Source organism: Echeneis naucrates, chromosome 21 (genome assembly GCF_900963305.1).
Source record: "Echeneis naucrates chromosome 21, fEcheNa1.1, whole genome shotgun sequence".
In the NCBI taxonomy this organism is placed as follows: Eukaryota; Metazoa; Chordata; class Actinopteri; order Carangiformes; family Echeneidae; genus Echeneis; species Echeneis naucrates.
The window spans coordinates 10068533-10083627 of record NC_042531.1 but is presented as its reverse complement, the minus strand read 5'-3'; the positions used below and the strand labels follow the sequence as shown (position 1 = coordinate 10083627).

Here is a 15095-nt window from a genome sequence, read left to right as displayed (position 1 = left end):
ATTTTTTCAGTTCCATTAAACTTAAACAGGTAAAGGGGCGTGGGGGTGGGGGGTGCATAAGCATTTCAATGACTGAAACAATTTTCAACTCATGATATAGTCTATACTGATACAGACTACAGCAATCATAAAAAATAAGTTAAAAGTCTTTTAATAAACTAATATTAGAATACGTTACTGTGTTTTTCATTTGTAAATGTTGCATGTAACATACAAAAAGGGGACCAATTCTCATCCATCATTTCCAATTGGGTGGTGATGATTGGAAGATTTAGCCTTTGCTAATTTCATCCATCCAGCACAAGAGAGCAATGCCACTCTTTTAGAAGAGAAAGTCTTTTTATAGCTTCAATGAGATAGTACAGTATTAACCAATGGAAAGAATGTCTAATAATAGAAATGATGTATATGGACAGAGACCAAGTATTGGAAAGTACCTGCCTGCTGTTTCCTAAAAATAGGACCATGGTAAATCTGACAAATGAGTTTCTGCATCAAACTCATTTGTCATTCTTATTAGTAAACCCATTTAATCTTTTCAGTAATGTATTTAACTTTATCCTTTGCCTATGAGTTTATGTTTTCAGTATTCTGCTTATCTGTCCGTTATTTAGAACCATAATTACAAAATGTATTAGATTTAAGTAGGCTGGGCATTGGACCATGTAGTGGACAGAGCAGCCATGTTGACATTTGCAAGGCACTATTTTGCTGTTGACAGCCAATGAAGTAAAACTCCCCTGTCCACTTCTTGGAATATTCCCTCATTTCATTTTACACTCACAAATTACTATTTTGAGGTTTAGTATTTTTTAATTGATTGCCACATTGTTAGGCACTGCTAACTGACACAAACAGACATCTCTAAATCGTGAACTGGCACATATTAAATCAGGGAAATCCTATGAATGCGGTATAATTGGATGGGAAACTGTAGGCCAATGGGCAAATGTGTACTTGTACACATTGACTTCACATTGTATTGTTGGTACTAACAACAATGTTAGATGACATTGCATAAAACACGCAAGTGCTTTCCAATACATATGCCCCTATTAGTCTGTCCTTAAATAACCTGATGACGATTCATACCGATTGATTTGTCAAAGCCATAACTCACCAATTTTAGCTTTCAAATGTGTATTCTTAATACATCCAAACTTTCTATCTGTGCAGGGGGGGCCTGCACAGATAGGCCTGTGCCTTGTGGGGAGGCTGGTACACCCTGAACAGGTTGCAATTCTGTCACAAACACAACATTAAAAAAATAAATACAATGAAAACAAATATATATGTGTGTGTGTGTGTATGTGGGAGCAAGCTGGAGTACTCAAAAAGCATGCAACTCCACTCCACTCTGCTCGTGCGCTTTAAGGCTGTAGGGGGGTTTTTAAAAAATGTCTGAATAAAAACCATAGGGCTGATGATTGAAGAGTTAATACATCAGAGGAGAAAAAAGACAGCTGGTGAAAACTGACACTGAAATCAGCCTCTCTTCCACTTGGTCTAGTTTTTTTCCATTTGGCTTTATGACCTTCATTCCCATAAACACGACTGACACTGATATGCAGTCAAAATCAACAAAGAAGAAAATGAAGCAAGAATATAAGAAATACACTGCACATTCAATCTATCCTGCACTCACACTGTTCTTTGACTTACAACACTTTGTAGTAATGAGCTGATGATTTTGTTGCTGACGCCTGGGTCAAGAGAGGTGCACAGCAACACAAAACCCCTCAGCCAGGTGTTCAAAACAGTCTTTGTACATTTGCTCCTAATTTTTAGTTGTCCTTAAAAAACAGTCGAGACACATTTACAATCAACAGCTTACATTTGGCCTGTGTTAAAATATGAAGGCTCACAGCAGACCCACAATTTGTCGTGAGTGCTTCATACAGCCCAGCATGACACACAGCTGCTGAGCTCTGGTGCTGATCGGCACCGCAGGTCTCCTGGCTCGGGTGATGAAGCAAAGGATGAAACGCGATGCACAAATTATGTCGTAGAAAACCTAACGTGCTGTGGACAAGCGTGCACAGGTCCGATATCTCGCTGTGCAATACAAAGTAAATATTTAAATTGACTCCCATGGCTGAGCCTGCCCGGGGACAATTAAAGTACACAATGAAGCGAAAGAGAGAAAAGCAGTAGTTGTAGGCGCTTTTCGGCGTCGCATAACAAATACGCGTCACAAACGCGCGGTGTTGACTGGGAAATGTGGTTTTTCTGACTGAAATGGAAATTTCCGAGGTATCAGTTCTGAGGAGTGAGTGGAAATTTACCGTTTCCCTCCCTCTTTAATATGCATAGTTGTGTCTGCTTCCAGCATGTTTTCATAGAAGTCATCCAACATAACTAGTTTCCCACCAAACCTTTTAGGCTGCTGACAGTTAGTATAAATGGAATGTCATTGTTACAATATTATGCATGAAAGTTATTGGTGGTGGTGGTGGTGGTAGCGTAACTGTTAGTCACACACTCACACACATATGCACAGGCTAACCAAGACACCCATGCATACCACCCACACGTAATCCAATGAATTCCAAGGCAGTGCATAGTTTTCGAAATACAAGTAATTTGAAAGTGTAGAAATGCACAGATTAGCATCTGGAACATGTCGTTGGAGACAGATAGTTAGATGTATGGCTGTATGGATGTCTAGATAGAGTGCAAAGATTGAAACAAAATAAAGAGCATTAAAACAATATAAGGGGGCAGCATGGCAGTGTAGAGGTTAGAGCTGTTGCTGCACAATAAGAAGGTTGAGGGTTCGGGTCCTGGCCTGGAGCCTTTGTGTGTGGAGTTTGCACGTTCTCCCTGTGCCTGCGTGGGTTTCCTGTCGGTACTCCGGTTTCCTACCGCCGCCCATAGGTCTGAGTGTGAGTGGCTGTTTGTCTCTGTATGTCAGCCCTGCAATGGACTGGTGACCTGTCCAGGGTGTACCCTACCCTGGCCCCAGCAATCCCCGCGACCTGGAAACGGATAAACAGTAGAAGATGGGTGGATGGATAAAACGATGTAACAATATCAGAAGCATGTCAGGCCTTCATTTATATGTGTGCATTTCCCACTCTGCATGCAAGGTTTTGCTGAATGGCCCCATTTCTTAACCCAGATTGAAAGCTTTATGTTGTTAAGTCGAAAAATTGCACAATGACTTTCGTGCAGTTCGTTTGCCATGAGCAGTCGGTCCCCTCCTATTGCTATTGTGCTAACATGACAACTATTTCCTCCTAATCACTAGTATGGGGCTCTCCGATAAATAGTTTTGTGTGTGCCAAATCAATCTTATAACGAAAAACGTGTTGTTCCTCAAGTCAAGTATGAATAACTTTGTATCTGCATTAGCCCTTATGATGAAATTCTGTTTAAGTGAAGGCCGAGAAACATTTAAGCACTGAAAAGGTCAGTGAAAACACTGCCTATAATCTTCTTATCAGGCAGATTTTGGCTTTCTAGAGGTTTCCCCTTGTCAAAGTTGCAGCTGCTTGGAGACATTACAGCTCTCTTATTCCTGTGGCCACACTGACATCTATTTCCGTTGCATAGTGGAAACAATTTGCTAATCATTCACGTGTGGAATTGTCTGTTTTTATACTGTAAAGACTGCCGGGGGGTTAAAGCTGGACTCTTCTCTTCAGTTGATCACCAAACAATCAATAACCAACTTTTCACTATAGGTCAAGCATCATTCTGTTTATAAGAGCTGTCATTGTTTAAATCCCATCAGCTTCTTTCATCATTTACGTTATCATAATCGTGTTATATGAAACTTTACTGAACAAAACTGAACTAAACCAAATCCCACTGCGGAGAGTGGGCGTGTTCAATTCGATTGCAAATACACGCTGGCATGAGAAGTGCACTTCTTCTTAACCTTTATGGTTTAACTGCGGATCAGCGGTGACAGATCATTAGCTGGGAGGGTTCGTAGTGGGCATCGGACGGCCTCAAACGCATCACGGGTGCGCTACACGTGTGGGCGTGGACTTGATCCGACGGAGGAGACTGAGCATTGTCAGTTTCCTGCGAGAGCGGAGACACAAGAGCACACAAGGAGACACAAGGAGGCACAAGGAGCAGCTCCACACAAGGACAAACAGTGCGTGTGTTGTATTGTGTGTGTGTGTGTGTTTGTGTGTAGTACTAGGAAGCTGCCGCCGTGGATGGAGTTTGGGGTTTTTGTTGGGTGAAACTGATTCCTCCAGACGGACTGCCTCGCTCCGTAGCCACGTTTGCCCCTCCGGATGAGGTGTGTGTAGCATCTGTAATGCCAGCATGAGCAAAATAAAGGTACATGTTAAGGGTTCATCGGCGAGGGGCGACTCTATGAGATCTGGGGTGACTTTTTGAAAAAAGATATTATTATTCATTTATTCATTTGCGGTGATTTGTCAGTGAAGCTGTGTGGTCTGTTTCTGGAGTTTTTATGTTTCACTGGTGGTCTCTGTCAGGTGTCTGTCTCAGCAGCCTGTGAGTCTGCCCTATATTATAACACTGACGTCAGCCCGGCACAAATACTTAATGCATTCAGAGTTACACTTCATATCATCGTTGTCTGTTGTGTTAAATGTCCCACGTGTGTGTGTGTGTGTCTGTCCTGCAGTGTATCTGTGATCTGTTAAAACAGTAGAATAAAAAAGACGCTCCTTGATCGATGCGGAGCTCTGGCAGTCGGGTGAAAGAGCGACTGTTCTAGAAATTTCCTCAGAGGTGCATCCGTGCTGCACACGCACGGCCGTGATCTGTATTCACAAAAGGCAGTCTCAAGCTGTCAAATCCGTCTGCCCACAAGTTAAAGTGCCATTGTTCCGTTAACACCAGCCGTCCATTGTACCGCTGCTCCATCATGCATATCCGAATTGTCATGTTGTGACAGAAAACAAGCAGGTAGGTGTTGCACCCGCTTTGAGCTCCGCGGAGCAGCTCCTCTTTGGATGTCCTCTGTCCATTGTTTAAGTAAGTTGTTCAACAGAAAGTGTGTGTCTGTGTGTGTGTGTTGATCGATGGACTCCCTTTTTTGCATGTCAGTGCTGGTGCCTGTTGGCATCTCTTGAGGTTTTTGAGCGCACCTGGGGCCAAACTCACCCACTCACAAAGGATCATCATCGGTGGAAGTTCATTTTTGGCTTCTATAACAGGGAATGGAAGAATTAAAGAGTGATCTGCCACTTTCATACAGGAGGGTTTATAGTATTTCTCTGGTAATTGCAAAATCATGTTATTTTGGAAGTGGTCATTGTAAGGCATCTTTAAGAGGGTTAAAGTATATTGGGCTGGAAGTGATTATTTTTTAATCCAACATTATAAAACTTTGCAAATAAAATTCTACTAGTCTATTGAATGACTTTGCTATATTTCAGAGCCAAGGACTCTTGGCCACTCACATGGAGACATGGACATGGATGGTGAGACAATTGAATGAAAACAAAGAACTCTTTTATGGAGAAAGATGCATAAAGCCTAGTTGTGAAGATAGAAGGCGTGGGGTTATTTTCGACCATGAATAGAAGGCTGAACCCTCAGGAGAGGCAAAACATCAAAATGTGTGTGTATGTGTTTGTATGAGTTATTGACACAAAACAGACATGCTCAAATATCACCCAGTATAATTCATTGATTTAAAACATTTTATCTAATCTGTCTCACTATGACCTTAAATTATTTTTTCAACTGAAATTACTTAAATATATGTTGATGCTTACAATCTTTTTAATGGGCCATGGATATTTTTATGAGGTCAACCTCAATTGCCTTTTGTGTAACACCACAGCTATGAGCTGGCAGAGAATAGCTGATTTAATTTTTTTTTCTGAAACTGTGCAGGCATGTTTGAAATAATGTAAGACTTTCAAAATGAAATAAAGTAAAACTATTTGGAAATGTAGAAAGTTTTTGGCCATGCCTATTTGTTACATATTATTATTATCATCATATTTAACAGTGGCACAGCTTGTCTGTTGTGTGAAAAAGGAGGAAGAACGTCATAGGCAGGCAAAGCCCAATGACTGAAACTTGTATAATACTGATGTTGCTGAACTGTATTAATTAAAATCAGCAGTCCTATAACTCTTCAGGTGATGTATACAGTGATATACTGCACTTCAGGGCATTTGATTGAATTTTCATGTATGACTTCAGTTTTTTCCTATTATCAGACAATGTTGTAAACCATTTGTGTTCGCTGTCTTCCCGCTTAAGTCAAAGCTCTAATGAGGTGTTTTTCTTTGTCTTTGCTGTCTTGCAGGAATGTTAACTCTAGGGTTTTCTAAACCAGAAGCCTACAACATCCTCCTCTAAATGTAGAACGACCTTAGTGCTGGTGGATAACCCCCTCCGAAGCACAACTATAGTGAATTTGAACTGACGGTGGATACTACAGCTTCCATCCAGACAGCAAACCAAAGCAGAGCATTCCCATTGCACCATTTTTATTAACTATATCCATAACATTGACACATTTTTTTCAAGGATTCCTATAGATGTGAGCTTTTTACCTACAAGAGGGATTTTTTTTTTTCTAAAACAAAATAAAACAACAAATAATCTGTAAAAATGGGTCCTGGAATGGAAGCAGCAGACATAGCCGTGGTTGGGCTGTATTTTGTCCTGGTGCTAGTCATCGGGTTTTTGGCCATGTGGAAAGCCAATCGCAGTAGTGTGAGCGACTACTTCCTGGCTGGACGCTCCGTGAACTGGATAGTGATTGGTGCATCACTCTTCGTGAGTAACATTGGCAGTGAACATTTCATAGGCCTGGCTGGATCAGGAGCAGCAAGCGGCTTTGCAGTCGGAGCATGGGAATTTAATGCACTTCTACTGCTGCAGCTGCTTGGTTGGGTGTTTATCCCTGTGTATATCCACTCCGGTGTCTACACCATGCCTGCGTACCTGTCTAAACGCTATGGTGGCAACAGACTAAAGGTTTACTTTGCTTTCTTGTCTGTGCTACTTTACATTTTTACCAGGTTATCTGTGGACTTGTATGCTGGAGCTCTCTTTATTCAGGAGTCTCTGGGGTGGAACCTTTATCTGTCAATCGTCTTGCTTATCAGTATGACTGCATTGCTGACTATCACTGGTGGACTGGTGGCAGTCCTGTACACGGATGTCCTTCAGGCGGTGTTGATGATTGGTGGAGCCCTGACCTTAACCATCATCAGCCTGGTAAAAGTTGGTGGTCTAGAGGGTGTCAGAAGTAAATACATGGAGGCAGTTCCCAATGTTACTGCCATAATGGCTACTGGAAACTTCACATATTCCCCTTCCTGTCGTATTGAGCCTAAGCCAAACTCACTGCGCATCCTTCGAGGTCCTCTGGATGAAGACATCCCTTGGCCCGGTTTCATTCTTGGCCAGACCCCTGCATCCATTTGGTACTGGTGTGCAGACCAGGTCATTGTTCAGAGAGTGCTAGCAGCAAAAAACATCATTCACGCCAAGTGCTCAACACTCATGGCTGGATTTCTCAAGGTCCTGCCCATGTTTGTGATCATCATTCCAGGAATGATCTCCCGCATAATGTTTGCAGACGAGATTGCCTGCATTGGGCCGGAGCACTGCATGGCAGTGTGTGGTTCTCAGGCAGGCTGCTCAAACATTGCCTACCCTCGCCTGGTCATGGCTGTGATGCCGGTGGGACTCAGAGGTCTGATGATGGCAGTCATGATCGCTGCCCTGATGAGTGATCTTGATTCAATTTTCAACAGCGCAAGCACCATCTTCACCCTGGACATCTACCAAACTGTTCGGAAGAAGGCATTGCAGCGTGAGCTGCTAATTGTGGGCCGCTTGTTTGTTGTTTTCATGGTTGCCATCAGCATTGCTTGGGTTCCTGTCATTATTGAAATGCAAGGTGGACAGACATACCTCTACATCCAGGAAGTTGCAGGCTACCTCACTCCACCAATCGCAGCTCTCTTCCTACTAGGAGTGTTTTGGAAACGCTGTAATGAGAAGGGTGCATTTTGGGGAGGCATGACAGGTTTCATATTAGGCATCCTACGGCTGATCTTGGCTTTCATCTACCGCCAGCCTCGCTGTGACCAACCAGATAGCAGGCCTGCCTTCATCATTCATGTTCATTACATGTATTTTGCTGCTGGGCTGTTCTGGATTTCAGGCCTAGTGGCAGTTGTCGTAAGTCTTTGCACCTCTCCACCAGACCAGGAGCAGATTTGCACCACAACAATCTGGGGGCTCCCCAACATTGAAATGGCTCCAGCAAATGACAGAAAGGAGATGTACAGGCTGACTGCCAAGAGTTGTAATGGTGAAGCAAGCCTCCGTAAAGAAATGCCTGCAGATGTGAAAAGGGAGAGGTGTTTGGATGGGGCTGATGTCAAGCTCCTGGTCCCGTCCACTGACCATGACCCAGCCACCCCTAGCACAGACACATCCCCTACAACCACCCCAGGAGACCAGTTTGGCAACAGAGGGAGGGAGATCAATAGAGCAGAGGATAGCTGCCATGGGAATGGAGAGAGTAGCAGGTGCATGTGTTTGCTGGACTGGCTTTGTGGATATCAGGCGGGAGCACAGAGCGCTCAGCAAAATGTGATGCAGGAGGATTCAAGAGTCATTGCAGAGATGCTGTACGAGCCACCTAGAGTTAAACTTTTCCTCAACTTGGGGTTGTTATGCGTCTGTGCTGTGGGTATCTTCCTGTTTGTTTATTTCTCACTATAGTTGAAACCTATACTAACTGGAGTGGTGTAGGGGCTTTTGTGAAAATTGCGTACGGGTTTGGGAGCTGTTACAAAAACAGTTGAATTTTCAGAGATTTGAGAAGCTCTGTCTGTAATATTTACAGTTGTCTTTTGTAGCTCTAACAGGGATCTAAGCTTATGCTAATTATTTTTTTAAATGATTCAACCTTCTTCATGTGAACAATATGGTACTCATTAATGACAGAGGCCTATTTGGCACAGGTGTGTCCATTTTGTACAATGCTTGTCGCAAATCATTTACTGGGTATTTACTGGGTTTTTTAAAGTTGTAGTTCTCTGAGGGAATTTAAAATTTGCCTTATTCGACATATGCACCTGTTTTTCTTTTCTTTTCTTTTTTTTGTATAGTGAAAAATAAATAAGTATTCTGTAATTTCAGCTTTTTCCCCCTATCATGTGCACAAACGTCTGTGGTAGCACAAATGACTATTTAATGTTATGGCCCATGAACGATTTGTACAAAATTCAGCCTCTGAACATTAGTAGTGGAACTTCCAAGTACGTTATTACAATTTAATCTAAGGTTGTTATAATATAAATGTCAAGTGTTTTAGCTGTACAGAATATAACTAAGTCTTTTATGAGGGGATCAATACACCATTTATAAATCAAAACATTGCTCCTTTTTCTGGTGCCACATATGACCATTAAGTATACGGTGATGATTATAGCCAACGGCTTTATTGAACACTTGTGATATTTCATTCATTTTACCGAGCATATTTAAAATGTGTACATATTTTGTGGCACAGAAAATAGAGCAGAAAAAACAGAAAATTCAAAATTGTTATTTAATTTTTGTTTGTTCTGCTGAAGAGCACAAATAATCAAACGTATTACTGTGTGGTTACATTCTCAGCTGTAGTGATGTTTTCTAATGGTTTTAAATGACATTTTCAATTTAGTATATTTTTTTGTTTGTTTGTTTGTTTTTGTTTTTGTGGCTGAATTGTATTTCAATTCAGCCACAAAAACAAAATTGAATTGTGAATTGTATTTCATTTCAATTACTAATACACATCCTTTTATGCATTGTTCTATTAAACAACAACAACAAACCATCACAACAAAAAGTCCATACACCAAAACCCATGATTCTGTATTAATTTACCTTTTGTGCATATCTGGTTTTGTGGTTCATTGTTAGATTGTAGAAGAGTGTGTGGACGCTACTGCATTTCTTTAACATTATGTCCAACATTATTGAGGCTCACTGGACACACAGACACTATACATTTCATCCATAGCAGGTTATATTTTTGAGTATCTACTGTCTGTCAACGCACTGCAGAACTGAAATGTCATTTGAACTTTTTTCATATGCATCTTTTAAAAACATCCCACCAAACCTGTCTTAGTGTGCATTTAATGCCATGTAATGGCATCAAATTATTACTCTTATATACGTTGCCTATTTGATTATCTGCCTATCAGCAGAGAATGATAACACTAAATCTAAAATGGCATTCCAGATTTTTGTTGCAGGTTTAAAACATCAGTGAGTTTATTCATGACTTTATTGAGTAAATCAACCAGGTAAACTAAATGACTGCGTCGCAAAAAGTGATTGTTGTAATGTGATAGGCCAATCTTTCTCAGTGTCAGGCAGAAATGATGCATCGTGTATATATATGATTGATAAGTGATGATTGCTGTATGGGAACAAGCTTTAAAAACTTTATTTCTTTCTGGCAGAATGTACATTGTTATTTTTATGGATTTTATTTTTCGTAACTGAAAATAAAATTTCCATGGAGACAAAAAAAGAAAACAGTTGTGTTTTCATTCTTTATGTTGTGGCAAAAAAACAAACAAACAAACAAAGAAACAATCTAGCTAGCCAACATATCAATTGTAATAAAGCAGATTACCTCTGCTTGGATTGGATTACCTCTATGGCTTTTGAATAATTACACTGTTTGTCAGTGATATTTCACAATTTCCTTTTATGGTAATTAAGATGATGTTTACAGAGCCTTAAAGCATTTATTGTGGGTTTGCACAATAGATGGTAAAAAATTACTCTCACTCAGTGTCCTTTCTAAATGTGGGGTCTTCATGGTATCGCTGTCTGAGATTAGGTTAACCCCTTATCATTAATCTACACAGAGCCAGAACAAGGTTTGGCAATTCCAAACTTTCCACAAGATCGTGTTGTGGTGTTGTGGGAATTGTTTGGTCAGATGACATGCTGCACATTGTAATGCATGTTAAAGCACAAGTGCTATGCTGTATCTTCACACTGGAAACATACACTAGTAGATTCAAAGAGGCTGCAGCCCACAGGTGGAGCAGAGGTCTGCTGATGATTTGGTAAGCACAAGATGAGTGGTAAGCATTTGGAGAGGACCACTGCTGATGATGATTGGAAATGGGAGTACCAATGACTGATAAGCGCCAAGGGCAACAAAAACAGGTGCAGAAGTTGCACAGTCATGGAAAGTTACAAATTTGGGTGGCAAACAAGCTCAATCTGGACTTTTAAAAGAATGGATTGTGGCCTCGGGTGATCGGTGTGTATTCAAACCGCTTTTTCTTCAGGTACTTGCTGTATTTTAAATAAACTTCATCCACATCAGACTTTGAGACCTTTTTCACCTGAATATTTGGAGGACATTAGTTGCTGATTTTTAGATTATTTGTTCATGTTGGGCACTGCTGCTTGACCGTCTGGCCTTTAGTCAGGCAGTGGCCTGCCTTGACAATTGAACCAAACAAAAAGCCAGGATCAGTGGCTCAATTCTCTACCTGTGTAGGTTCAGCCATCTACAACTAATTGATGAAGGGTATGTTATAAGATGCCACACAAAAAGCACTTTCTACATAGGGCTAGGGTCAGGTTAAGTATTTGTTAACCTGACCTCATGATGGTGTGATGATGTGGTTAATATTTAAATGTTTCAACGTGTCCCAACATATTGCTTGAAGGACAGCCATCCACATTTCTTTCTTCATTCACACATTAAAAATTAAGTAAAGGTTAACTACTATCCCTCAAACCTTTTTTTTTTGGCTACTGTGTAAGTGCATTTAGCTGTTCAGTAGTAGAAAACAATTGAGAAGATTTACTTGAAAACTGTATTTTTCTATCACGCCCTAAAAGGAAGTCCACTTGGGCATAACAATGGGAAACTAAAAGCAAAAAAACATATCTTAATTCAGCCAGCTAACACATTATAGTGTATTTTGATACATCATTAATGATAAAGTGGAGCCAGACCTATGTAGCCTGCCTTTATCTGACGTCAGCCTTTGACCTTATAAGGCTCAAGGCTGATGAAAAAAAAGTTTTATTTGCTCTGTCAGGTAGCTTTCAACACATTTTGCTGACTCCTCTTCCAACTCCTCAGATCCATCCTCTTTCCCAGGCGATAACTAATGATATTGTCCTTGTGGAAAAATACTGGCATCCAAGCCTTCCTTTTGTTCATTGTCTAATTTCGACAAGTGAAAATATGAGCAATAGTCTGAAACAAATTCTCAACATGGCTTCACAGTGTTGGAGTGATGATTTCAATAAATGCAATGAATGAGGGTGTATGTATTGCAATCTGTCATTATTATGTATAACGTGCATCAAAGGAATGGTATTAAATATTAAATATGCAATGTTTAATGCAGACATGAAAATTTGGACCGGTAGGGACCTGTTGAAACTCTGCGTTGGTTGTATTCAACGATACACCTCTTAGAATATACAGCCTTCTCCAGCATATCAACATGTCAGAGTCTGATCACTTCAATTAAATTCATTCATTCATTCATTCATTCATCTTCTTCGACATTTGCCTACTGAGTATCACAAATCAAACACTACAAAGTGAACATTATCTAGTTAGTCCTCACAGCACATCCTGTTAAGAGACTATCAATAACTGCAAGGCTTAAGATTTCTATCTTCTTTTTGGGTGTTTGTGATAGTCTTAATCTTGTGGTAAGACATATTCAATATGCTTAAGTTCATGACTGCCCCTAGCAGATCCTTTGCGGTAGTGGACCCTGCCATGCTGTAGACCTCTTCCAACAACCAATACGAATGGCTTAGGTTAAATGGTTGGTGAATGCCTGAGCCTGAAAACACATGGATGTCGATAATACTTGCAATTTGTGAGAAACTTGCAGTGATACTATCAGCTATGCACAACCAAAATAAAAATATAGATTAGATTGTGACATTGCATAGCAGTGTTTAAGTTCTGCATCATATGAACCACAGGAATTAATAATGTGACCCTGGAGCCCATTGTTAGGGCATTTGCCACAGGATTGTACTTCAGCCTCTGTGATGTTGTCCTTCTCTTTCTCTTTTAGGTGGAAGCTGAGGCCACCAATCATTTCAAGGACTCTAACAGACGAATGGTACATATATGGATGGATGTGGATGGACATTGAATTGTATCTATACAGTTTATCCGTGCAGGCTCCTTGGCCGTGTTACCCTTAACGCTAACCCTTTAGCACAGGCTAGTTTTCTGGTGTGATCCAGTAATCTTGCTTTCCCGATTAAATTATATGAAGTGAGTGTTGGTGCTTCTTTTAAGTCAAAAATCTTTTGAGGTAGACTGGTGGTGCAGTTCAGGATATGAAATCATGTAATGATTAACATGAAGAAAATGCAGTATTGCAGCTAAAATCAGATAGTTGGAAAAAGGTTAGCTTTAGGGTCACTTTTTATTCCCATGTGAATGGCTGTTGTTCTCTTTCCTGGTAAGGAAGGAGAGAAAAATTCCCTCAAAAGCTTGACATGTTATTCATTCTTATTGGGGTGACAACAAAAGCAACCATGTAGGGAATCTGATGTGACCTTTCAGACATACAGCACACTTCCTCAATGCATTCCTGTCATTCCCCGTTCACAGCCCCAACTAAACTGTGGCGACAAGCCAGGTATTCTGGCATTAATCTATTGAATTGGGCCTCTATGGCAAAAAGAAATATTTACCTCCTTTAGTAATAACAGGAGGCAGAACAGTGTCCAGTGCAGCGACATGATTAATGTGAATCAATGAGGCATAAGCCGGTGAGGCTGTTTCCTGTCTTTGTGGGTCATACTGACCGTTGACAACAACATTCTTGATCAGAGACAAATCAACAGCATGGGGGCTGGAGTGTCAACTGAAAACTGCTGATTTAAAGTTTGCTGATATGGAAACAGAATGGCAAGCTGTAGAGATGCAAATCTTATCACTCTTTTCACTTGTAAAGTTCACTCATTCATTCATCTTCAACCGCTTATCTATTTCTGTTTCTGTTTCTGTTTCCGGGGGGTGTTGGGGCCAAACCCCAGCTCACCTTGGACAGGTCACCAGTCCATCACAGGGCCAACACAGATAAACAACCACTCACACTCATGGGTAATTTAGAGTCACCAATTAACCACGTTGCCCGAGTCGTAAAGTATGTTGACAAAAACGTCTTTATCACTCTTCCCATGTGCTTCAGCAATAAACCAGGACTATGAACTCTCTGCCACATATTTTGGAGGAATGTAGCAGAGAAGGGACAATTTAAAGTTCAGATTGGGGAAACTGTGACTCAGCCTAGACTCATAGTTCAGTATGGATAAAAACCAACTTCTAATCTAAAAATAATAATAACTTCTTTCACTGTCTAGCATGTGGAACTATATTTTACACTTATGTCAAATACAGCCATGAATTTACTGTTTGGGGTTACTCTATGGCTCACAGAGGCATAGATTTGCATTGAATTTGAAACTGATCAAACAGACTGTTGAACTTAAGAAGACAACCTGATGTTGGCATGCACAGTGATACCAGTGACTGATTGAAACAGTAATGTAGGCCCTGAAAACTCAACACATTGCAACTACAGAAACCCCATGCAACCATATGTGATAACACTCGGGACTGAAATACTTACAACCTCTGCTCGATGTATAGGATATATATCCTATACTTAATATAACTGATTATAGATAAGTAGCCTAGTTCCCACAACCCCAGATCAAATGACCCAATCTATCACTCTAAGAAATATTGTTCATCTTTGGGGTGCAGCAACAACGTACCATACGTACTGTCGGCCATTGATGTAGAAATTAGCAAACTTACTAAATAAGCAAACAACTGGTACAACAAAACAAGAAATGTGATATCTGTGTTGTTGATGTCACTTGCTCAAATGGCCTTATAATGTCAGAAGTAATGTGTAAGCTCACACCCTGAGTTAGATAACACTTGCTCAGAGATCATCTAAGGGAGTGGTAACAGACAAGAATCATCATGCACAAGTGGAAAAGTACTGGAATATCGTCACATCAAAAAAGAAAGCAGAGACGTGGTGATTGACAGGAATCCAAATCCACAGACTCAGGACTGAATTAGAAGCAGATCTCTC

At 40.6% G+C, this 15095-nt stretch overlaps 1 protein-coding gene across 4 annotated transcripts; it reads left to right on the top strand.

Moving 5' to 3' along the window:
* Positions 1-4047: 4047 nt before the first annotated feature.
* slc5a3b (solute carrier family 5 member 3b) lies at positions 4048-10492 on the top strand. 4 transcript variants are annotated; one of them, XM_029530609.1, is made up of 2 exons: positions 4048-4258; positions 6254-10492. In XM_029530609.1, exon 2 carries the CDS (start codon positions 6562-6564, stop codon positions 8692-8694), a length of 2133 nt encoding a protein of 710 aa, XP_029386469.1. In that variant the 5' UTR covers positions 4048-4258; positions 6254-6561; the 3' UTR covers positions 8695-10492. The 4 variants fall into 4 exon arrangements, with proteins under 4 accessions (XP_029386469.1, XP_029386468.1, XP_029386470.1 ...); XM_029530608.1 differs by having other exon boundaries at positions 4048-4299; XM_029530610.1 differs by having other exon boundaries at positions 4063-4108.
* The last annotated feature ends 4603 nt before the right edge of the window (positions 10493-15095 follow it).